Raw genomic sequence first — 25,307 nt, forward strand, 5'->3', positions numbered from 1 at the left:
GATCACTCGCCTGTGAGGCGGGAAGATGAAGAGAATCACTTGGCTTTGGTTTGACAGTGGGAAGAGTGAGAGAGGAATTTGGCTTAGGAGAAGGAGAAATGGAGGTGCTGGGTTTTGCAGAGAGAGACTGAGAGCTGCATGTTTGAGGTTTGGTCCTTGGGAGGGTTGAAGCTCTTTCTCCATGGTTTCTCTGTGAAAGCTGACATGATTTACTCCTCGAGGGCGGGCTTGGTGTCTTGGATGTCCAAATTGAATCAAATGATCTGGAAAGAAAAAAATGTACCAATAATTACTAGATTATGTAGCACAAAAAATCCAAGACAGAAAAACAAACCTCACATTAATTTACCTGTCCGCCGTGTACAGCTTTGTGTTGTGTTTTTCAAAGATAAGTCCCTTCTCATCAAATGATGGGATGTGAATGGCTTTCTTCTTAATGACGGGAGAAGAAAGAGGCAGAGGAGGTGACAAACACACTTTTGGATGCTCCTTTGTTTGTCTGCTGGAGTCAGGCACTCGTGGGATCAAAGGTGCCAGACGGTTAAAAACACTCATTCTGTTTTAGCAAGACAAAGATGCAAAGAAAGACTAATCACATGATGAGAATGAAGAAACTAAGAAAAAATATAACTTGTTTTATATGAATAGAATAGAATAGAATAGAATAGAATAGAATAGAATTCAACTTTATGCCAAACATCATTTCTATAAACACTGTCCAAATTAATAGAAAATGTGGGAATAACATTCTTAAAAAAATACTCAAATTAACTGAAGTGCAAGTTTCAATTAGATTTTTTCCTATTGAATTTTACTTAACAAGCAGCACTTCACAATATTAGACCATACAGTGTTAGAGGTAGGACCCAAAAATCAGATAATCAATGTAGAGAGAAACACGGCAACAGCGGGGAGGAAGAACTCTCCACTTAAGGAGAAGCGAGGAAAGAGAAACATAGAGAGACTGCAAATGACAAACAGGACAAACTTTTAATAAATATTAAAGGGGTAAGATAAAGAACAGAAATATCTGCAAACTACACTTATATCAAAAGTTTGAAAATCTTACTGTAGTTCCAAAGGAGTGTTAGATTTATTTACTTTAATGGTTTAATGTCATCGATAAGTGCAGGTGAAGCGAATCCAGTGTTAATCTGTTTAAAAATAAAAACACGTCTAGGAAGTCTAAGCCAATACACCACATTTTATCAACTGACTATGTTTTTATATATATATATTGAAATATTGAATAAGCACTTATGTCTGTACAGAAAATATGTAGTAGGGCTTAAGTACCACATAATTGCATAAAATCGTAGCACTCAAGTTATGTAAAAGTGCAGCACTTTTATGAGTGCATTAAATTAGTTTTAAACACTGCAGTCTGAGGCAGCATGGCTGGTATGCACCAACACTGAAAATACCAGCACAAAACAGTGTTTACTATGAAAAAAAACAACTGTTTTTTGTTCTTTAGTTAGAGCTGCAGAAAAAGACACTGACCTGACGTGTGGCGATGATGCCCCGTGTCTGCTGCTGACAGACTGAGAGAGTAAACAAGGCACAGTGTGTGAGACTTGGAGCAGAGCAGTAGGAAGTAGTGGGCACACAAGTGCCATTCTCTCCATACCTCGACACTGAGGCTTCACTGTTGCACTCCCACACTGGTGTCTCATTTGATTTGGTTCGTGGGACACTGTGAAGCTTGTCTGATTATAGCGCAAAATATGAGTGACAGAAGCACTCAGATCATTAACTTATGTTTGATGCTTTTATAGAGCCTAGTCACAAAAACATTAATGTCACAGGTGAAATGATGCATCGTATACTTCAAACCAGATTAAGCTACTACATCGTCCTCAGCTGCAGAGTCTGGGCAGAATAGTAACAAGGTACTATAGACAAACAACCCCACACCTACAAATGCATTTCATAATAATGTGAATGCTCCTCCTCTGCTGACAACTACACTGTCAGAGTTTGTTTTTTTCTGCATTACAAGAGAAAATATGAATATCTACGCATGATTTCTGTTGCAGAGCTAGTTTTATCCTCGAACTGCCTTGAATGAAAAAGCCTCTTCATTACAGACTCTACGCACTCCATGAGTGAGTGACCTTCAAACTCGAAGCATCTACTCTGAGCAGAGTTTAAAGGGCTTTTCAAAAGTGTAGGTGCAGTATTGTAAGCTTTTTTTTTTAAAAGCTGAAGGTATATATAAAAAGACTGCACTGTAAATGAAAGTCCTACATTCAAATTTACTTACAAAAATACAGAAAACATGCATTTCAATCTTTGACTGAAGTGCAGATGATATCATAGTTTTAATATTGCTGAATCAAAGCATAAAGAGTATTTTACTGCTCTGGGCTGTCATATTATTTGACTTGAAAGGCTTTCCAAACCAAGGGTTCAACCTACAAAAGAGCCAGGTTGAGATTTCTAAGGAGGGCAGAAAATCCAAAGCCCTTTGCTTTTGTCCATATTTTATCTTGTCAGGGCTTAAAAAGTCAGGTAACTTAAAACAGTTTGAGAAATTTTGATGGAACTGCTGACAGTTTAAAAGGATTTATGTGTGTATATATATATATATATATATATATATATATATATATATATATATATATATATATATACACACACACACACACACACACACACACACACACACACACACACACACACACACACACACACACACACACGAATTATTTAGAAGCACATAAATCTTTAGACTATATATTTAGGGTGGATATTCATGCAACAGCAAATACAAAGAAGTGGGGACTGAGCAGTTTTATTTTTGTATGAACAAAGGAAGCATATGATTCTTAAAAGAGGGTCGTTACACACCCACAGTTTCTCACCATGCTGTCAAGTAAAAACAGTGAAAACAAACAAAGCAAAGAAAAAAAAAACCCTTTACCAAATACTAGGCTATTTGTCAGTCGTCTTGGTCCATCTATGATAATCTTGGCACCTTAAATGAATCAGTTGCATTTATTGGGTACATAACAGTTTAAAGTAAGTCACGAATAACACACCGTTTTGGCACAGCGGCACTAAACAATCCACATGCGTCTGAGCAGCTGCCACGCCGACTTCAGAGAGAGGATTAAAAACCCTCCCCGCTGGCAGCAAAGTCATTGCACTTATGTCGCTCACTTCAGCTAATTAAATGCACAATGTAAGTAAACTTTATGAGATATGCAAAGTGATTGTCAAAATTACAAAATGCATGTAAAACTTGGCACAAGTATAGGATGGCGTGAAATTTACAAACACATTTCTAAAGGGCAACACTTCCTCCAATCACCTCACGATCTCTTTCTGGATACAGTCTTCTTCGCATTGTGCATCTGGCTTTTTTATTTTTATTTTTCTTCTTCTTTTTTTATTTTTATTTTTAAGAACGTTAAAAACACCTCTGCTTTACTTTTTTCTCACCTCTACAACGAAAATCAGCAGAGATCAGAGAAAAGTTGGAATGATATAGAACAGGGTTTGCATTATCAGACAACAGATAATGTTCCCCTCCTTTCTCTCCCATTTTTCTTCCACGGTCGTTTGGGTGTTGGCTCCCATCCCACGGGTGTCCCGGCGGCAGCACCCCTGTCCAGATGGTCAGCCGCCCTCCCGCTTCGCCTCGCCCTCTTGATCATATCAGGGCATTGCTATCGTCATCTCTGCAGTTCACACTGGCCACCAGCGGGTGATGCCGGACTGTTTTGTTGCTCCACTTGTGGGCATCCTGCAACCCGGGCTCTAGGAAGTACAGGCACGCTCCGAAGCCTGCCAGCACCAACACCGACACCAGCAAGTAGAGTGGGACGAACCAGTCCAAGAACAACCACGACATACCGGCTGTCAGGGCAAAAAAGAATGGGAAGGGTGAGGGAGAAGGAGGGTGAGGGAGAGGAGGAGAGGACAGGGAGAGAAGCAAAAGAGACGAGATCGTGGGGAAGGGTGGATGAGCAGAGTTGTTTAAACCTTCCAAATACGCACCGCTAACTGCATCTCCGAGAAAGCTTTCCCGCTCCCTTCTCATGACAGAAAAAAAGACACTACAGCGACTAAACAGGCAGCGGGGCTTTCCATCATTACTCCTCTCAGTTTCACAATCATTAGCTGGCACAGGTGTTTTTTTTTTTTCTAAAAATAGCGCACGGGAGTAAATAGAGGCACCACGCTTTTACCTGCAGACGCTGCTCGATCGGTGGCGATTTTTTTAAGCGACGAAGAGCAGCCCAGAGTCCGAACCTCTCATTAGATGATCGCCGTCGCTGCAGCAGCTGCTCCTCCTCTGCAAAATAATCACAGGTGCTCTCTGAGAGGCACGAGATGCTGAAGCTGGATGCGGCTTCATCCTCCAGCTCCCGGCTCTGACGTTCAAAAAGGAGGGGTGGGGGTTGCCATGACGACGGCGGGAGTGGGAGGGAAACTTATATAACTATAATCATTTTTGAGGAGGGTGGGTAGGTGTGGGGGTTTTGCTGGTGGAGGGGGACAAGCCCTTCAGATGTCTGTGGATGCTCGCTGCCTTGCTACGCGCTGCGTAAAATCAATTCCACTCCATTTAACACCAAGGCCATCACACAGTTTATGTGACATTGAGAGAGAGGGAGCCATCTCTGTGTGAGGGACTCCTTTCATATCTGCTCTGACTGACAGCAGCTGAAGTGTTTAAGACAGTCAGATTTTATTTTTATTTTTTTATTTTTTTAAAGTCAAAAAATCTGAGCAGAGGGTGGCCTACATATCCAGTTGTCAGAGGATGTCATCTTTTTTAATGACTGCCATTTTTAGCATCACTCAGCGCCGCCACCAGATTCATGAAAAGCAGCAGTTAAACAGATCAGCCTCACATAAACAGAAGCGATGAACTGTGACTTCCTCGCTGCATAAGTTACACGCAGAGGATTTTTATTCAGTTCGGGGCTTTTTACGCACATGCGACTGCACTGAAAACTCAAGCAGACTGCCACAAAACCACAATGCATGGCAATATGTTAAAACGTCTAAATGGCTTTTTGTTCCCGGCCCCATGTTTTCACAGTCGGCTGATGCTCATCGAGATGTAGATGGCATTCAGCGCCTGACAGAAGCAATACGACAACAGAACAAACTACTGCCGAAGTATTTACATGAAACAGAAAATTAAATCAGAAGATGCCTTTATATGACAACAACTAATCACAATCAAAAAAAGGTTGACGTGAGGAGGTGTTAAATGACTTTACAAAGCGTTGGTGTCACCTGGACTGGCTCATTTTAGGATCCAGTCCAGGCTAGCCACTGCATGGCTTTGCAAAGTGCGACAATCACAGAGGAGGGGGGCATCCTCTTTGGATTTTTTACTGCACCAGGAAGAGTTATGTTGCAGGAATAATGGGTCACATCATGAGAGGGTTAGGTCTGAATCACCATCAGATTTAGAGCCTTCTTGCAGACAATGGCATTAGTCACAGGCTGCAGTACCACTCCAAAGTTGAGGTGGTTAAGCCAAAGAGCCTAGCCGCATCTTTTCTTTGTAATGACACTTGACGGGCTGAATGAGAGAAAACTGATATATTTTGCTGAAATTGCTGTTATTTTCTTGTAAATGGATGGATTAATACATGGAAACATTTCAGGAGTGCTTCTTTACAGCGACATAAAGAGAAACACTTCTGTCCTGGTCCTTTATATAACTAATGAGCTAGATACACCATTTCTACAAAAACTGCAAAAGATTGAAAAAGTCTAGTTTCATAAATCATGTTTTTTTTTTATTATTCAGTATTATTATTCCAAATGACTCTCCAGTTGGGTTTGTACAGAGCAGAACAAATTACTGGAACAATTTTATGGTAATGTGAGCTCTAAGAGAGACGAAAACAGTGCACTGAGACTTTTGAAGTGTGAAACTTCACATGGAGAATGTGAGTGTGTGATGGTTACATCTTGTCCACTAGGCTTTCACCTGCTGTGAGAGCACTTTGGTCTGCAGGAAGTCACAAATAAATGGAGCGACGACTTCAGGATTATCAAGATGCACATGATGACTGCCAGGTACTCTCACCACAGTGTCCTGAGAGAGACAGACAGACAAACAGGGTAAGAGGGTTTAGTAGTAAAAGAGAAGAGTGTTGAACTGTGAAAAAGAAAGTTTTCACCGAACTCTGTGCAGGTCGGTAAAATGCCACACCCTTACAGCTTCCACAGGAATTAAGAGAATACGATGCAGCCAGGTACCAATAATCAAATGCAGTTGATCAACCGGCAAGTTTGATCTCCTCTTTGAAAGCACAGCATTTGGCAGTTTGCTGGTCGGGAACATTGTGTGTTAACACAATCCCACAATCTTCCAAGGAGTGGCTGCCCCAGAAAATTCACTTTCAAAGATCATACCATGCAATTCTCAGAGAAACTGGAAAACCCCAGAGCTACAGGTACAGGGCTCAGTTAGCATGTTACGGTGAACATTCATGACAATACATTTAAAGAAAGACTGAACAAATACGGATTGTTTGGCAACAGAAGTCTCCACCAAAGTGGAGATGTGTGGCCACAATGCAAAGTGTCACATTCAGCACATACAAGCTGTCAAGCACAGTGATGGAGGGCTGATTATTGGGCTTGTTTTGCAGCAACAGCACCTGCCATTGAGTGAGCCTTGAAATCTCGCATGCCAAAGTATTCTAGAGTCAAATGTGAGACCAGTAGCTCGGCTTGGGACAGATTGAATTATGCAATAGGACAATGATCCCGAGCACAGCAGAATGACTAAAAAAAAAAAAAAAAAAAAGTCAAGGTGTAGCAATGCTCCTGTCAAAGTCCAAACCACAAACTTCAGAGAGCTCAGCATAAACAAATGTATGCTGATGAACATTGTGAAGAAGAGCGGACCAAAATAATGATGTGAGATAATAATAAAGTCACATAAAACAGGTTTATTTCTTCAAGCTATTAAAATCTTTCCTTTTTGCTCGACTCCAAGTCCGCAATTACATTTGAAGATGGCTGCTGACCAAGGTTATAATAGTGAACTAAGTGTTTTTTTTTTTATCCAGTTTTAGTTAAGTACAATAAAAAGTGTGCAGATTTTACACGCTGTCATTTGTATTTGTTTAATAGGACCCTTCTGTGTTTTTTATTAGCAGATCTTTATGAATCCTGCACGTTTTATTTTAAAACTATAATATGGATTCAGCCGTGATTGGAGGCATCTGACTGCTGCAGATTCTCTGTTTTGGGATTTCAGGTGTACACTTTTTAATAAAGTTGTAAAACATTTCTAACTAACGCGACTTAATGCATGAATTAATATGCAGGGTGCGTCACGGATCCTGTTAAGAAATAATCAATTGGCTTTATGTGGCTAGTTAACGCCTCATAAATAATCATTTAATGAATATTAATCGGGTTACTTACTATTAGCTGATATGCCATCCAATTAGCTGGATTCCAATTACACAGCGATAGAGCATCTGCTCTTTGAAAGCAGAAAATGATTGTTTCTCATACAGATCAGCCTGCTGTCATTTTTAATCAAACCGTTTGTCTGCAGGACCCAGTGCTTCATATCAGTTACAGTCAGTTTCTTATTTTTTCTAATATAGCAATAAAACCAAGAAAAACATTTGTAAATATGACACAAGGATCATTAGTTGCACCCTGACATTTTGTTGTTTGCATCTGAAATAAATACTGCCTCCATGTTTTTAAGTATTTTGATGTTTCAGGATGTTATTTTATTTTAAGGTCCTTTGCGGTCTTGCTTTGAGCTCGGGCGTCTTGGTCCAGCAGCTCAGAGCCACATGCAGTTCTTCTGCCCGTCCCCGGTGGCTTCCTGTGGCTCTGATAAAAAAAAATAAAAAAAAATACTAGATTCATGTGAATAGTGCCCTCTTAATTTTGCTGAATCTCAGTAGTGGTGATTAGTATGGAGGCATAAACATGAATCTCTTATCCTAATAAGAGAAATCAAAGTCACATTTTACAGTGCGTGGGCATATTTGACTGTGTGCGCGTACCTTTTTTTTTTTTAACCACTTGTAAAGCCATTAGGCTTATAAATGTTTTATTTATCACCAAACTAGGCTTCTTTTACTTTGATTTATTTGCTCAAACCTAAACAGATTTATTTTATTTTTTTTACTTCCACTTCACAGTTGTTCTTTTTCCTTAGTGAGAAAAATACATAGTTTTCATTTTCTAAGTTCTCTAATTTCACAAATGCAACATAAAAATTGGGTCTTAACCATCCATCCAGTTTCTTCTGCTTTACCAATTGAGGTCGTGGAGGAGCTGGAGTCTATCCCAGCTGCCACAGGGCAAGAGGCATAGTAGATCTTGCACAGATCATCGATCTGCCATAGGTCTAACACACAACCTTTGCACCTATGGGCAATTTAGAATCAACCAGTTAACCTAATCCCACTAACTGCACGTCCTTGGACTGTGGGAGGAAGCTGAAGTAGCTGGACCGAACCCACAGGGACACAAGGAGAAGAGGAAAACTCCACACAGCAACACTGTCTTACTAATGTATACATCAGTACAGATCCTCATGCAAAGGTCTTTTGCAGTTAGCCTCTTCAACAATGTGCCTGAGGAAATCAGGTTGGCATCCATCACTTCCTTTAACTTCCCGAGACCCTGAATCCTCATACAGGGACATTAAAGTTCGGCTTTTCTGCACTTTATGCTTCGTTTTCCTCAGTAAAATGATTTATACTTGATCAAATATGGTGGCTTTAGTTTATTTTACAGCATAACTAAATAATTGCTTCCATATGAGGACAATGAGGATGACTTTTTGTTCAACATGTGCTGCTTTTACACTCATCAGTCTGACTCATGGGAGAAATTAAAAGTGGATGCTCAGCAATAGCTCAGATCTGAGGAGGTTAAAACAAACTTTCATGGGAAAGCCTTTCCTGACTTTTGGTTTTATTTTCTAATTTTACTAAAGTTTACTGGTAATCAGCATTTTTTTTGGCACTATTCACATGAAACACTTCATAAAGTGGATTTCGAAAAAAGTGCTACATAAAAACATTTTAAATATTTGATCTAATTTGGCTCCGGCTAATTAGGCTGCACAGAAAATTCAATAACTGATGATGCATCAGGCAGTAAGTGTGTCCTGTCTCCTCCCCTCACCCACAAACAGTTGCGACAGATGGCCGCCCCTCCCTGAGCCTGGTTCTGGCTGAAGGTTTCTTCCTGTTAAGAGGGAGTTTCTCCTTCCCACTGTTGCTGAGTCTTTGCTCATAGGGACTCACCTGATTGTTGAGGTTTGGTCGTTTCTCTGTGTTATTGTAGGGTTTTTTTTAATCATACAGATGTTAGTAGAGAGTGATTTACTCTTACATAAAATTAAACTCACATTTCTTTCCTGATAGACTTGGAGGAGTTTCGAAGTGAGTTTCTGGCTCGATTCTCTAGATGCTGGACTGAAACCTTTGTCAGCTCTAGAAAAAACACAGATTGGTGTTACATGTTTTTTTTGACATGCTTTATTTTAAAGAGCAGAAATCATTTAAACCGCAAACAGACATGTCCACGCTGTAAAATAAAGTATACTGTAATATCAGATTAGTGGTAAAAATCTTACAGGATAAGTAAAACAGGAGCTTGAATCAGTGACTGCATCTCCAGGCTCTGCTCCAAAGTGATCCGCTCTATGTTTTTCTGCATAAAACACAGCAAATGTATGTGAACTGAATGCCAAACCTCTGTTGGAGGAGACACAAAGTGGGATGTGGTGAAGTTTGGGGAGGTTAAAAGTGACTCACAAAATTAACTCGGAGGTCTCTGGAGAACACAAATCCTGATGAGGAGAAACACATTCAGCTGCCAGCAAATGAGAGAAAGCAAAGTGAGATTATTCCTCGCTGACAGGAGGAGAAGCGATAAAGACATACCTCCTTCAACTCGAGTCAGGCCTCGCTCTAAAAGCGTTTGAATAGACCGTTCAGACAGAGTCGGGTTTGCAGCCAACAGCCTGAAGGAAACAAAAAAATTTAGTCAAAACTGCGACTCAGTTTTACCTTCTTCTGTTTCATCCCTCTCTGCAGTTTATTTTTATTCCACACAGCGAGGACTTCTGCTGTTTGAAATAAAACAAATTGATGTGGCAGAACAAGAGGTGCTCCCCCTTTTTTAAGAAAACAAACTAACAACAAAATGCAGTTCACTCTGTCAAAACCTGATGCCAAAATTACCCACAGTGATTGCCAGCAGTTCAGATGCATGAAGAAAGCAGCAGAGCTTCACTTCACTTCTGAACAAACACATAAACAAAAGGCTTACTCCACTTGAATTGGCTATAAAATAAAGCGATACCTCTCCACTGCCTTCTCGTACGTGTAAACCCTCTTCTTCTCTTCTGCCTTTTTTTCAAACTTGAGCATCTCCTCCATCCCCTCCCTCATGATTCGGGGAATTTCTTTCTGCGATAAAATGAGAGGTGAGAAACACAAACACAGACAGGAGTGGCTCATAAAGATAATTTAATAAAGTAGTTCTGCATCTTTCCAACTATTAGATTGTTGTTGTTTTTTCCCCAGCAGTGACGAGAAGTAGTGCTGAAGTACCAGATCTGTAGGTACAAATCCAAAAACGTCCAGCACTATGATGCCATCCACCATCTCAGGATACAATGCGCTGAACTGTAGGAAACACAGTGAAGTCCCTGCTGTGATCACTTTGAAAACGCAGTTTATGACACATATTTCATAAAAGCAGCGATTAGATGAACGTGATGTGTTTAATTTACCATGACGGTGATGTTGCCACCTGTAAGGGAGTGAGCACATCGTCAAATTAACACGATCATTTTTGTGACACCTTGACTTTAAAACAAACTCTGGCTGAAAACAAGTATTGTTTTCTTTGTTTACTTTCTTTAAAATGACAGAAAAAAAGCAACAGTGATTCATTTCATTAGTATTCCCATTTTTTCTTTCCCCAGGAATTCCAGTAAAAACTTTACAGCATCAATTTTACTGGATTGCAACCCTCACCAGCCACTTTATTTGGCACCTTTCTAGTACCAGGATGGCTGTGTGGGAAATTGCAAACAGAACAGCAGTTTCTGAAATAGACCAGCCCATTTGGCTTTTAGTATTTACTTAAATCAACTTTCTTATCCATTCTGATGGTCAGCTTGAACTTTAGCAGATTGGCTTGACCATGTCTATGTGCCTAAATGTTCTGAATCGCTGCCATGTGATTGGCTGATTAGATATTTGCAGAAATATGCAAATTGTTCAAATTATTTAATTTCCAAATGTTTTGTTTATTGGAAACAGTATTGATAAAGTAATTTATAAATGTTTAAAGTAACATTTCATTATACTTCTTTCTATTGTTTCAATGTCTATGTGCATGTCTGGGAGATTAGGATATGCAGTGATGGACCGTAGGAAAGGATACACTAGTTTATGTGAGCACTGTCACCATTATGCATAAAAATAACAAAAAATATGCTCGGCATGAACAACTTGTTTAGGTTTACTTTGAAGCACCAACCAGAACACGTTTTACCATTTAGGCAATTGCCAGAAGATTTGGAGTTCTCTGTTCCCTTGATGCGTTGATTAAATCACTAATTGTTGCAGCATCGCTTTGATTGGTGGATCCACACGCAGCACAGCAGCACGTTTAATCAGTTAGACCTTAGTTTAGATAGCCACTGTGTTCCTATAAAAGTTCTTCTTTTAAATTCAGACTTTCCAGAAGATTAAATGCAAAAAACACAGCGCAGTGTCAGTGTTCATGCCTGTGACTCACCCATGCTGTGACCCATGATGGAGAACTTTGTCCAGCTGAGACCTGCAGGGGTATGACACAGACAACTCATCTGATCAAATCTAGCTCGGCTGTTGTAACCAAGAGATTGGAAGTGCAGCCCGGCTACTGAGAGACGAACAGGTCCCACTCACTTTCAGCAACTCTGCGTACGTCTGCTGCATACGCAGGAAATGAATAGAAGACTCCAGGAGGCCGGTGAGATGACAGACCGTGACCTGGCATGTCCACTGCCACATATCTGCACTCTAAGCAGGAGCAGAGAGAGAGAGAGACAGAATGCTTATCCTGGGCTGGATCACGGGGGCAGCAGCCTAAGCAGAGAAGCTCAGACCTCCCAGCTTGTCTGGGGGAAGGCCAAGGTGTTCCCAGGCCACCTGAGAGATCAACGTGTCCTGGGTCTGCACCGGGCCCTCCTCCCAGTGGGACATGCCCGGAACACCTCAACCAGCAGGGTGCCCAGGAGGCATCCTTGTCATCTGCCCAAACACCTTCAACCGGCTCCTTTTGATGTGGAGGAGCAGCGGCTCTACTCTGAGCCCCTCCTCCTGGATGGCTGAATTGCTTGACCTGTCTCTAAGGGAGAGGCCAGCCACCCTTTGGAGAAAGCTCATTTCTACTGCTTGTATCCGTGATCTCATTCTTTTGGTCACTACCTGCAGCTCGTGACCATAGACGAGAGAGGGGACGTAGATCGACCGGTAAAATGAGAATTTCGCTTTTACACTCAGCTCTCTCTTCACCACAACAGACCAGCAGCATCAATAATATTTAAAATGTTTAAATATTAATAATATTAATTCACCAATTAAATAGTTAATTTAAATAATATTAATATTAATAATTTAAATAAATTAATAAATATTAAGTCAATATTAAAAAATAACAAAATAAAATGAAATAAATGAAATTGAAAATAAAAACATAAAAATATCACAATGAAATTTGTAAATATTTAACAAATGGAAAACATTTTTATAAAATAAAATAACGCATAAATAAAAAGCAATAAAATAAACTTAATCTTAAAAAACATCTGGAGTGGAGACGGTCACAGCCGTGTTCATCTGCCTGTTTGGTTCAGACTAAGGCAGCTCGATAATGGCTATTAACTTCTTAACCCTAAACCTGACAAGCGTTTGGATTGGGTTTTGTTTTAGCTGAATATTAAACATGCCAGTCAAATAAAAAAAGCCTTGCAAGTCATGAAATACGAATTAACGCAATTGTAGCTACAGGAGAGTGTTTAGAGTGAGCTACCAGAACATTTTCTGTAATTTCTGTACACATTTTCACACATTACTGCATTTTTTTAATCATATAGAAAAACCGACGTGTATTACTGTAACTGCACTTCTTTTTTCTTATATCTAATGGCATTAAATGTGTAGTTAAACATCTTCACACTGACAAAAAGCGGAGTTTCACTGGTTTGGGACAGTTAGGATAAGGCAAGCTCTATGTAGCTCCTGATGTAAAGTGAGTTTGACGGTCCTTCCTGGCAGTATTTTGACTGATGTTCTGCTTTTGGATTTTCACTTGTGGTTTTAAATAACGTGGCTTAACATCCCCTGACCTTTTCCCGGCATTGTGACCGTTATCATTTAATAATGTTTGTGGCCTACAAAACCAAAGTTATTATGATTTAGCAGCAGATATAAACCACTGGTGGATAGTCTAGACCCCCCTCCGCTAGAGGTATTTAATTAATAAACTAATGATTGCCACTTGATTGTTTATATAATGTCCGTGGTCAGGATTACTGTTGTGATGTTACTCTTGAGCTCACACTGGATGGTTGCACTCTAGCCTTGGTGTGCTGGGAATACAGAGTACGGGTCAATAAGGCACAAAAGATAATGATTCACACAGGCCTGACAGCCACTTACCCACGGCTACAACAGCCCACAGGTGACAGTTTTTCTCACCCTTGTCCTGTCTGTGGTGAATTACCTTTAGGTAAGAAGGGAATGAGCGTGTTGAATGAACCGCAGTTATCTGCCCAGCCATGCAGGCACAGCACCGGGTGGCCGTGTTCAGGACCCCAGGCTTTGCCTCTGATCTCTCCCCATGGGACCGGTATAGAGAGCTCTGAAACTAGAGACAACACAGCACAGCTTCAGTCAGTCGGCAGTACAAACACAACAATGTGTCAGACATTTGATGATCAGTCAAAGGATTTCACAACAGCAATGAGGGCTGAAAGTGGTAAAAAAAAAACCAAACAAACCACCATCTGGTCTCGTTTTTTGTGCAGATATACTACCTTCTTGTTTCACTGATGACATTTCAGTGTTCAGTTCTTGTCTCAGGGAAACAAACGTGCAAAGTTCAGTAAAGTAAACAAATCACACAAACTCTTTCAATTTTTTTTTAAAGCAGGAAGTTCCTGACCTTTGGCCAGCGATTTTATTGGATGTTCAGAATGACATGCTGCAGCTATGGCCAATCCTACACCGCAGGGGTGTGTTTCACCTTTACACACACCGGGTAAAAGCATGCTACTTTTGTTCCAGTCAGTAAGGCCTGCCGGAGTGCCGGAGGACAGCGTGACCTATCAGCCCAGAGCACTTTCTGTTTGTTCCACTGTGAGGTCAGATAAGGTGAAGCCATCAGAAGTTTAGGAAGCTAGAAACAATTAAGTCATAAACACAGGAATAAATTTGGCCAGTGGCCTGTTTTGTCTTAAAGTAAACAGCCTGTTTGGTGTCCGGAGCGTCAAGTGAAAGATCACATGTGCATCACGGGCTGCAGGGCCAAAAACTGCAGGTCCTTTAGTGGCTTTAGTGACAGACTCCCATATGTTAAAAATGCTAAATTTTTAACATATAGGAGCATTAAAAAGCATCTTTACCAAACAAAAGAAATAAACAATATATTAGAGGCTACTGAATCCTCCAAAATCAGTACAAAGTCTCTGCCATCATATTGTGGACATGAAAAATTAACTTAACACATCTCTTAACCATTTCCAGCTGTTGTGACACCGCTCCCTATCACCATTTCTCACAGTCTGCTGAGTGTGAAACGTTCAGCAAAAAGGGTGTCTGCTACCTAAAATGGTTTTGTCTCTTAATAGCATCAAATTTAGTGGAGCTGCAGCTGAATTTGCAGAACGAGTGCAATAAAACGACACCGCCGAGTCGTTATTCTGAGCCTCTAAGCGCAAACATATTTTTCTCTATATTTGTTTTTTTTTTAGCTCTCACTTTGGCCTGATGACAAGAGTATAAATTTCATATTCAAGGTTGTTTTGTGTGTTCAGTCACAGTTAATGACTTTGTTTTCTTAGATGAGCATTACTTAAAAAAAGAGAGATTAAATATTTAAACATCAGTGTAGTAACTTTTAAATATTAACAACTGTTTTAAAATGAAGCATACTTATCATAGCAACAAATCATTTACTCAGCATCATTTACTCAAATGAACCATTCGAGCACAATCAGACATGAATACGTCTGGATTTAATGAACCGGCATTACTTTCACTCCATCCCATTTGCAGTCCTTGGAAAATGAAAATACAGCCTCTATGAATTTCAAGTTTTCGTGTATCGTGCGATAATAAAAATAATGTGGTCAATGCTTCTATGGGATTTTAAAGGGGAAGCAGCAGCCAGGCATTAATAATCAAATGTAGCTGATTAACTGATCATCAGCAAGTGCGACCAAGCGAGTGTTTATTAACACAACACCACAATTTTCCTAGGAGTGGATGTCTGAGCAATAGTCAGAGAAACTGTAAAAAATCAAAGAGATCAAAGAAATCACAGAAGTAGTTTCTTGCTTGAGTTTTTGGGTTTTTGTATTTCTGTGTTTCTACAACAAAACTGCCTCTTTTAGGTAATCTCTTGTCTCCAAGTCCTACAGTTGGGTCCTACTCTTACTGCCACACAGCAATCAATCAATCAATCAATCAATCAATCAATCAATTAATGAAGGCTTTATTCGCCACGTGCAGGTTGTCCTGCAGTGAAATAGGACCCCCCCCCCCGACCTCACACACACAACACAGACATCACATGGGGATACAGGTCGGAGATCGGTAGCGTTACAGAAAAAAAACACTGAAATATACACTACGATGGGAAAGTACAAGAGGAAAAGAAGAGACCTCTACTCATGCTGGGCTCCTGGCAGGACAGCATGAGAACAGGAAACAAAAAAACTCCTCTGCACAAAAAAGCACATAAATGTCCACAGCACAACATAATGGAACACGTGACAAGCCACAGGGTCGGGTGGGGGGTGAGGAGTAATCCGAAGCAAACACAGCAGCCATCCTGCCCAGCGCTACCATTCCAGCGCGGGCTCAGACCCGCCGTGTTCCCCAGTAGGGAACAAGCATCGAAGGCTTTTGGAAAGGGAGGGGGATGAGTGTGTGCATATCAGTGTATATGTATGTGTGTGCGTTTCCAGAGTTCAGCTGAGACAGTGTCCTTCACCCTGCTAAGCTAAGTAAACAGTCTTCCAGCCAACCCAGGTGGCCTTGCATGGAATGGGAAGAAAAAGACTAAACACAGTCGTTATCAGGGTGTTTTTGTTCGGCTCCAGCCTTGAGACCGCAGCTGGCGCCGAGAGGGTATCCGCATGAAGTGATGGTGCTTTTTACTTTAGTGCGAACAGCTCATATGAATTTCAAAGCTGTTTTAACAGTCCAACACTGGTCTCTCAATCTCCCGTTGGAGAGCCATGAGCTTCTCCATGGTGTTATCAAACTTGCGCTCTGTGATGTTGTCATTCTTGTGTTCAAAGAGCAGATTCTGAGAACTCACGACCACAGTGAGCCTCCCAAAATGTAATCCAATTTGCGCTCAGAGATGTTATTCCGAGCGAGCCCCTCCAAGGTGTATCCAGTCTGCACTCAGAGATCTTATTCTGAGTATTCACAGCAGCCGTAAGCTTCTCCAAGATCTTATCCGTGCTGCACTCAATGAGCCCATTTTGAGAAACTCACGCCTCTCCCATCGTTTCAATCCCAGCGGGCAGCCTTGTGGGGGTTTGAACAGCCGGTTACGCTTTCTTAATTCTTCGATAAGTCAGGGCCAAGCCAGCTCCGATCAGCCAGAACCCTGTTACTATGGTTCCAAATAGGTAGATATCTTGAGCACTCAGGCTCACCCGAGCCCAAACTTCTCATTGAGAAAGGGGTGTCAATTGCATTTAGGGACCAGTTGATCAAATCCATAATTCCTCTTTTAGGTTTTAGAGAACAGACTGTGAGAGAGTGTTCCAGGGAAAAGTAATACAAAAAACTTGAGACTAGACAAGGACATAAGAGGCTAAGCAGGGAAGCTAAGGGAGAGGAGGAGGAGGAGAGGAGAAAAGTGGGACCACCTTCGTCAAGAGCAAGAGCAGACCTGACATCCTGTTGATTTTTGGTACTCTGCTATCACGTGTACATTGTATTTGGTTTTGATTCCCATTCCAAGTCTTCCCGACTAGTTCCAGCTGTGTTTCCTGGTGTTTCCCATCGTCCTAATTACCTTATATGTGTTTATAGCCCTTATTTCCCCTTAGTTTTTTGTCGTATCATCCTGTTCCTGTACTGTTACTGCTCCCGTCGTCTCGTTTCATAGCTCTCTGTGTGTCTGTCTAGAGTTCCTGTGATTTCTCATGGGCCAGGTTTCCATCTATAACATGTGACATCAGCCTAGGAGTCTGCATTTGGGGTCCTCCATCACTAAACCTGACATGCAGTTGCTTTTTTGCAGACATATTCACACAAACATGCACACACGTGTTTCTGCAACTTCTCTTCTTCCATTTATTTTTAAAATTCTAACTTTAAATTCATAAATAAGTTTGAACTTTCAGGCTCAACAAAGATGATATTCCATATATATATTACATAATTATTATTTCAATGGGATGAAGCAGAATAAAGGCTTAGTGAAGACAGAAATTTAGAGATTAATCTCAGCTTCTAACAGGTTACAGATTTTTTGCAGGTTAGTTTTGTTGTATTAAAGCTGATCATGCTGTCAGATGTCTCTGTGAACATGAAAACAGCTAGAATAGTTTCCTCTTTTAGAAAAGCAGTTATTCTTTCATTGCTTCACAACACAAGCTTCTCCTTCCTTCATCGAATTATTGATGGAAGTCTTATTTGAAATCTAGTTTCCTGTTTTTGGCACGTTGTTTCTCTTACTCGATTGCACTTTGGAGCCTTGTTCTGAAAAATGTGGCACAAATTTGATAATTTATCATCACTATTGTTTGACATTATTCTGGATTATTCCTCCTCTGTAACACGACAGAATTGCATTATCAGTCACATCATGTTTCTACGGCAACTTCGTCCTGTTTCCATCCTTGATTCAATGCTTCTGCATGACTCTGGTGCTGTAAATGAAGACTGCATCCACTTCAAACAGCAGAGTTCACGCTGGATAATCGCTTCAAATTAAAAACACAGCGGCGATTCTTCAGACCAACATTTGCTTCTTTTACACGTGAACATATTGCAGTGCAGCATCTGCTCTGATAGCACAAGACAATCTGGATAGAAATAAGGAGGTATCAGCTGCATCAAAGGCTTCTGACAGACTGATGAGAAACCATCACATCAGGATGTGGTGCAACGTCCAAAGCAGACAGCGAGTAATTTACAGGCAGTGATGTGATAAGCCTCCTAAGCCCGAGTGAAAAGAGCCTCACACAAAAAACTGGAAATGGATCCTGTAAGTTGAACGTCAGTTGGTGATGCGAGATGTTTCCAGCAAACGACAGGCTTCAGAGACGACGCTGCAGTCATTCATTATCGAGTCTGCACTTTGGAGTGACAGAGTACGGGCGGATTTTCACACCTGGGAAGATGGAAAAAGGAAGATGGACGTGTCTGAGTGCATAAAAGGAATTCGGTGTTCTTTAAATTCAATTTATTTTAGAAGGTGTGGGGAAATTGAAAGTAATTATTCATATTTGACCAGTGGCGTCGTTAGGCCTATTTTAGGGGTGCTGAAGCCTCCCTAAAATATTCTTAAGCCCCCCTAAATAATTTGGTGGGGTTTTTTTTTTTTTTTTTTTTTTTAACTTATTCGATTTTTTTTTTTACAGAACTTGCAGACAAATTCAATATAAAGATGCAGGAATATGAGTTTAAAGAAATAATAATGTAAACCTGTCGCTATTCACACAAATATGATCATAACTCGGTTGGTCCCTTTCGCTTTACATTGTTAAGGTAGCGTCAGTGCTTCGTTATCCAATCCCTTCCAGTTGTTCACAGGGGACATCCACATGACTGAAAATCCAGTCCTCGTTTTCACTGCTACTTTACACTCCGCTCGTATACACCTGCAGAAACACTAGCGTGCATGTGGCAAACGGCAAGAAATCATGGATATACGCAAGTTTTTCAAGAAAGTAAGTTTTCATCACTGGCTGGTAGTAACAATTAGTTAGCTCCAGCTAACAGCAGAGAGTCCCATGTAAATAATGAACCAGGTGCTCCCCATTTTGTAAATAAAAACCTGGCTAGCGCACTAAGTTAAATTGTTAGCATAATGTTAATTTCTGTCACTCGTTTTAGCTCTGAAAAATCCAGCTGAGCTCATTCAGGTATGGTTATCATCAGTGGAAATAATAATAATCACTCCATCCCCATTAACCTGTAGGAGTCAGGGCAGAGGAGCACAGAGAGGCAGAGGGGAGAGACGTCTGCTGGAGAGGTGAGTCAAAGGATGGAGTCATTTGTGATGGAGACAGTCTGATTAGAATTTTATGGGACTCAATATGGATATGAAATATGAAACATTTCAGTCACGGTACAACATATAAGACCTGTTTAACTTGAGCTTTTATTTAGGAGAGTCAAGGTTAGAAAGTGGAGAGAGCAAAGAGAGAGATATGTATATAAGTCAAATTAGCCTGACTCACATATTTTTGAGGGTTCTATTTTAATATTACTTCAATTCAAGTAATTTAGTAATATTTTTCAGGGCTTTAAATTACAACCATTTTAGTCACATGCGTGCTCAAAATATAATGTTTGTAACTTCAAAATATTTGGGAGCAACAAATTACTGTGGAGCGGGAGCAGAAGTCATGATATTAGCAATTTACATTACAATTCAGTATGTTTTAATGTATCTTGAAGGGTGAGGCAGAAGGAGTGGCTGAGGGAGAAAAAGGTCAACAGGCAAGTTCAAGTCAGAGAGAGCAAGGAGAGACAGAGGAGCTGCAGCAAATAGATCGAGAGGCAGAGGAAGATCAAGTTATTACAGAGAGAGGAGAGCAAACAGGCCAAGAGAGGGAAAATGATGAAGCAGCTGCAGCAACTCATTCTACTACAGGGTTTGATTTAGGTGACAAAGACACAGGGCCCAGACAGGTGAAGCTGAAGAGCTATCCACATGATACGTTTGGTACACAGAAGCGAGCATTTAACCACAGCTGGTTTGAAAAGCACAACTGGTTAGAATATTCAGTCAACCAGAATGCAGCTTTCTGCTTCCCATGTAGAGTGTTTGGCAAAAACATCAAACATGATAGTTTGGTCAGTAACGGTTGCAAGAACTGGAAGAAAGCTTTAGTCATCTTTGGCAAGCATGAGATGGCACAAACACATAAGGACAGTGTTGTTACATGGAAAAGCTACCAGGGAACTAGCAAACAGGGAAACGTTGCACAGATGATAGCAACTGCAAATGTGAGTGAGATAGTCGAAAGAAGAGAGTATCTCAGACGAATTGTTGCAGTCTCCTCTATGTTAGGGAGACAGGGACTCCCTTTTCGTGGCCATGATGAAGGTGAAGACAGCCCAAACAGAGGGAATTTTCTTGCGTGCATGGAGCTTTTGAAGGAGTTTGATGCTTTTCTTCAAAAACATAATCCCCCATCAAATGCACAGTATATCTCACCAACATCCCAGAATGACATGATTGACTGTTGTGCCCAGGAAGTTACTAGTGTCATTGTATCTGAAATGACAAAGTCTAAAGTCTATTCCATCATGGTGGATGAGGCAAGGGATAAAAAGGCAGAACAGTTAGCTGTTTGTGTCAGGTACGTGTCAGAGGGGGCAGTGAAGGAGCGTTTCCTTGCACTTGCAGAGATAAAATCATTTGATGCCCAGTCCATTGCAAATGAGATTCAGCAGCAGATCCAAAACTATGGTCTTGCAGAGCTTAAGTGTGTAGCACAAACATATGATGGTGCAGCCGTTATGAGTGGCTCCACTGGAGGTGTACAAGCACATTTTAGAAGGCTCCATCCTGAGGCTATCTATGTGCATTGTTATGCTCATCAACTCAACCTGGTTTTGTGTAATACTTGCAAGGCTGTCCCAGAGGCTGTGGAGCTTTTCAGCTTGTTGGAGTGTGTGTATTCTTTCTTCAGCACCTCCCTAGTCAATCATCATAAGTTCATGGAGACTCAGGCAAAGCTTGGATTGACAAAAACTGAGCTTGTGCAACTTTCAAACACTCGCTGGGCATGTCAGTTGCGATCAATCAGTGCAGTTCTTGAGACATTGCCTGCCATTTTGGAGTGCCTATCTGCAATTGGATCCCCCATAGCTGTTGGTCTCAGAGCAAAGCTCTACAAGTTCTCAGCAGTCTATGCACTACTGATGTTTCAGTCGATTCTGTCTGTAACCGAAGGACTCCACAAATTCCTGCAGAAAGAGACTTTAGACCTGGCAGAAGCTTTTATCTGCAAACAAGCTGTGTGTGACACACTTAAGGGCAAACACTCAGATGCATTTGCTACAGAGCTGTATGAGAAAACCAAGGCCCTGTGTAACACCCACAGTATCCCTGAACCAGGTGCCAAGACAAGGCACAAACAGAGGGAAATGGAGGATTTTGTCCTGGAGGCAACTGTGGGTTCACGCACTGAATTGAACAACTCAGACACATTGAAAAGAGAGTTACTTTTCCCTTGTGTGGATCGGATGGTTGGCGAGCTTGATCAAAGATTTTGCAGTGTAGATGCAGGGCTGCTAAAAGGCGTCCAGGCATGCAGTCCTAAATCTGAGAACTTCTTGAGTGAACCACACTTGAATGAACTTGCAAAGCACTACAGACTTGACCTGAAAAAAGAGGAGGTTCTGGTGGCCAGAAACTTTCTTACCCGGAAAACAGAGGCTGGATGTCCACCCAAAAATATGTTGTCTGTGTACAACCTCCTTGATTCAGACATGTTTCCCTCTCTGAAGGCAACCATCCAAGTTGCCCTAACAGTGCCTGTCAGCAGCTGCTCGTGCGAACGGTCCTTTAGTGCACTGCGTCGGCTGCACTCCTGGCTGCGTCAAACAATGGGTCAGAAAAGACTTCACAGTCTTGCAGTCATGTCTATTGAAAAAGACACGCTTCAGCATCTGAGTCACAACAGAGTGATTGACCGATTTGCCACTCTTAAAAACAGACGTCATTCTTTGATGCTTCCACCCACCAAGTAACTGGTGATTGCAGCCAGAAAAATGTACTTTTTTATTTTCAGTTTTTTTCTTGTTATTGATGCGGCAAACACATTTCCTCTGTTTTTTTGTTGTACTGTATTATAAAGCAGACTGAAATAAAACAATAGATCTATTGGTGGCCTAGGATGTTTAATCTGTCCAAAAAAGTAGGAAAACAATTTCTCAGTCTTTGTTTTCTGTTTGTGAAATTTTGTGCTCATTCACTACGTTCGTTCATGTCGTGTGCATCTCTTGGGGGCTAAGCCCCCCCTGTCCTTAAAACCTAGTGACACCCCTGTATTTGACATAGAAAAAAAAAATCGGGGGGTAAAAAAAACATCTATCCTGTGCCTTCTCTGGATCATGCTTTGGAAAAAAGAAACACAGGAAATATAACATTAGGTGCAGATTAGTAAGGTAGCTTGAGAGGAGAATGTAAGCAGAAGCAGCTACAGATGTACGCATGTAGATGTTGCATGTTAGATGCATGTCTGCAGCTTCCATCTTCCTTAAAAGGTAGTCTTTGTTTTAAGCTGATTTAATAATATTCTGACATGAAATGTAGCCACCACTGGCTGAACACACTGCCTGCTTTTGTAGCAGGAAGTGATTTTTGATACTATTGATAGAGATTTTTGTCAGTCTGAGACAGTAATCATCGATATATTTGAATGAGCCTTATTAATATCCTCAAATGATTCACAGTTCAAAATAATCCTTATTTATCTTATACTGAGCCTTGGTGACAAGAGCAGATTGAGCTCTTCTGCCTTTTACCCAATGAAACCTAAAATATGAAGAAATTAAATATCAAGCATGAGTTTTACTCTATATCATTTTTTGCTAAACAAACAAAAACAAAAAAGAGGGTTAAGAATGAAAAAAAAAATACACTCATGGCAACACCCCCCTTTAGCCAGTCTTCTTCTGATTGGCTGCTACTTGCAAACAAACAGGTGGGAGGGAGAGAGCTGTATGCCTGAGATGAGTACATGAAAGACGTCTGCGCTCACTCACATCATACAGAGCCAAGGGTAAAAGGAACAAAGTCTCTAAAGCAGTCTGAAGTCAGCGCTGACGACTCACAGGATTACTTGTATGTAGTGACGTCATGTACATCATGCCATTATAAATATATGACAGAAACTTGGGAAAAGCACAGGTCCCCTTCAACTTTTCAAAAAGCTGAGGTGCTCCCATCGTTTTTGACTCAGCTCCTGGGAGAAACGAGGCTTTAACTCTTGTTTATTCCCAGTGTTGTTAATGTGGGCAAGCCAGTTTGGAAACAAGTAAACCAAATGTCACCACAAAGGTACAAGTTTTTCTTTTCACATCCAGTTTGTGAAAGAACCCATAAAGTTCAGCATTACTGTTGCCCCAAACAGAAATCCCCTGCATTAACATCCTCCAAAGTGACGTGTCGTTAATGATGTAAAACATTAACCTTTAGGCTAAAGAAGCAGCTCCTCGTTCACTCACCGCAGAAAAAAATGATGCTTTTCACCACCGAGGCCCATTACTATAAAATTATGCAAAAACACTGCAGTACAAACGCTGCATTTCTTCGTGAAGTGCCAGCTCATTAGTCTGTACTCCCATTAGTGTTTTTTCTGCATATTTAATGCTGGAGCTCTTTAAGGTGAAGTTGTTTTACCTGTTCAGTATCTTTTATATTATTTGTGAGCTAAAGGAGATTATTTGAATACACGCCGCAGTCGAATCAAAAGGCACCTGAACTGTGAGGAGAAGCAGGAGGGTTACACGATAACCGAATTCATAAAAGCTTCATGTTTAATGTATTGAATCATATAAATTAATGTAAAACTTGGTGTGAATTGGCTAAAGTTGTCATAAAAGTTGTCTCTAAGATGTGAAACATTACTAAAAGTAATATATGAGAGAGATTGGGGTATTAGATAATGATAAAAGGATCTTAATAACTTCGTTACAAGATAATCTGTACAGCATTGCTCATACAGACTTTTTTATTTGTATATTAACAAGAGATCCACTTAGAAGATGAGATGAAAGCAGGAGGAGATGAGACTGTCATTGGTTTCATTTACCTTTGTGTTTGATCATTTAAAAATTCCATTATCTACAAATCTACTTGAGCTAGATTTCTGATGTTTGAGGATGAATATCCGGTACTATAACTAGATGAATACTGACTGTGGCCTCAGGTTAAAGTCTTGAAATCTCTAGAATATTTGGATGTCCGATCTCGGCAGGTTTGGAGGCCTATAGAAATCCCAGCTTCACAGGCTGATATTTTATTTACAGTTTCTCACATACAAGGCGGGTCAGGGGGGGAATGATTTCACAGATATTAAAGCTTGAATATTAAGAAAAGGAAAACACATTTTCAGCCAACTTCAGTGTGATTTTCCAATGATATGACACAATATGCACCTAATCCAAATTAACTTTTTCAGAAAGAGCAAGCTCCTGTTAATATTACGTCCAAAATTCATGATGGAGTTCGCTCAGATTTTCTCAATGTGAATTTCTGAAACAGTCATTCATGTACGGGAGCCAAAGATTGTTTGAGAAGCAGAGTAACAGGTTTAAATTAAATTTATGCACCGTCATCATCCAGGATGAAGGCTCGTGCTTTGAGCCTGAGCAGATGTTTACCCTAAAAAACCTGAACGATCTTCTGAGGCTCAAGCTTTCCAGATAAAGGAAAATATTAAATGGCCCTTCAAAAATATGATGCTAGAAAAACTTCTGAAAAACACCCTGACTTTCAACCCTTGGAATACTTTTTTGAGAAAATGAAGGTTAACACTAACCATCTGTGGTGACACACAGAAACAATCTGACCTCTGACCTTCCTTTGTTCCCCCACAGTCAGTACTTCTGTACCTGAACTGTGAGCGGTCATTTTGGATCACGTGGCAAAATTTTAATTACCCCTTGTGGATAAATAAGTGGGTTTTTTTTTTTTAATTTTTCAACCAGTTACAAGAAAAGATTTTGACCTGCAAGAGCTGGAAAAAACACCAAACATTTGTCATGTTCACAGAAAAAGAGCTTTATGTTGGACTTTTATTGATTTGTCCTGCATCAACACTGTGCCCAGAAACAGGCGGCGACAAC

General features: G+C 40.6%; 2 protein-coding genes across 4 annotated transcripts; one reads left to right on the forward strand and one right to left on the reverse strand.

The window, feature by feature from the left end:
• Window positions 1-5,733: 5,733 nt before the first annotated feature.
• On the reverse strand, window positions 5,734-14,191 carry LOC146668210 (serine hydrolase-like protein). 3 transcript variants are annotated; one of them, XM_085410096.1, is made up of 12 exons: window positions 14,066-14,191; window positions 13,689-13,896; window positions 11,934-12,047; window positions 11,782-11,823; window positions 10,766-10,785; window positions 10,584-10,658; window positions 10,333-10,439; window positions 9,912-9,991; window positions 9,783-9,817; window positions 9,602-9,678; window positions 9,374-9,458; window positions 5,734-6,070 (listed from the first exon to the last, which is right to left on the reverse strand). In XM_085410096.1, the coding sequence occupies exons 2-12, from the start codon at window positions 13,807-13,809 to the stop codon at window positions 5,951-5,953; spliced, it is 876 nt and encodes a 291-aa protein (XP_085266222.1). In that variant the 5' UTR covers window positions 13,810-13,896; window positions 14,066-14,191; the 3' UTR covers window positions 5,734-5,950. The 3 variants fall into 3 exon arrangements, with proteins under 3 accessions (XP_085266222.1, XP_085266220.1, XP_085266221.1); XM_085410094.1 differs by having other exon boundaries at window positions 5,736-6,070; window positions 13,753-13,896; XM_085410095.1 differs by lacking the exon at window positions 5,734-6,070 and adding an exon at window positions 6,079-7,839 and having other exon boundaries at window positions 13,753-13,896.
• Window positions 14,192-20,324: 6,133 nt separating this feature from the next.
• On the forward strand, window positions 20,325-22,262 carry LOC146668211 (zinc finger MYM-type protein 1-like). The gene is made up of 2 exons (XM_085410098.1): window positions 20,325-20,428; window positions 20,630-22,262. The coding sequence occupies exons 1-2, from the start codon at window positions 20,358-20,360 to the stop codon at window positions 22,203-22,205; spliced, it is 1,647 nt and encodes a 548-aa protein (XP_085266224.1). The 5' UTR covers window positions 20,325-20,357; the 3' UTR covers window positions 22,206-22,262.
• The last annotated feature ends 3,045 nt before the right edge of the window (window positions 22,263-25,307 follow it).

Source organism: Rhamphochromis longiceps, linkage group LG6, assembly GCF_057381845.1.
Source record: "Rhamphochromis longiceps isolate RC_006_pf linkage group LG6, R_longiceps_female_GT1.1, whole genome shotgun sequence".
Lineage (NCBI taxonomy): Eukaryota > Metazoa > Chordata > Actinopteri > Cichliformes > Cichlidae > Rhamphochromis > Rhamphochromis longiceps.

What these genes read in the sequence shown, in the direction of transcription:
- LOC146668210 (XM_085410094.1), bottom strand. Translation starts at nt 14,087, where the DNA reads ATGTCATCAGTGAAACAAGAAG. An exon ending in CATTCCCTTCTTACCTAAAG is followed by an intron (nt 12,048 to 13,752) that starts GTAATTCACCAC and finishes GCTCCTGCTTAG; the next exon opens with AGTGCAGATATGTGGCAGTG. An exon ending in TACGAGAAGGCAGTGGAGAG is followed by an intron (nt 9,992 to 10,332) that starts GTATCGCTTTAT and finishes TGTTTCCTTCAG; the next exon opens with GCTGTTGGCTGCAAACCCGA.
- LOC146668211 (XM_085410098.1), top strand. Translation starts at nt 20,358, where the DNA reads ATGGCACAAACACATAAGGACAGTGTTGTTACATGGAAAAGCTACCAG. An exon ending in ACTAGCAAACAGGGAAACGT is followed by an intron (nt 20,429 to 20,629) that starts TGCACAGATGAT and finishes TTTTCTTCAAAA; the next exon opens with ACATAATCCCCCATCAAATG.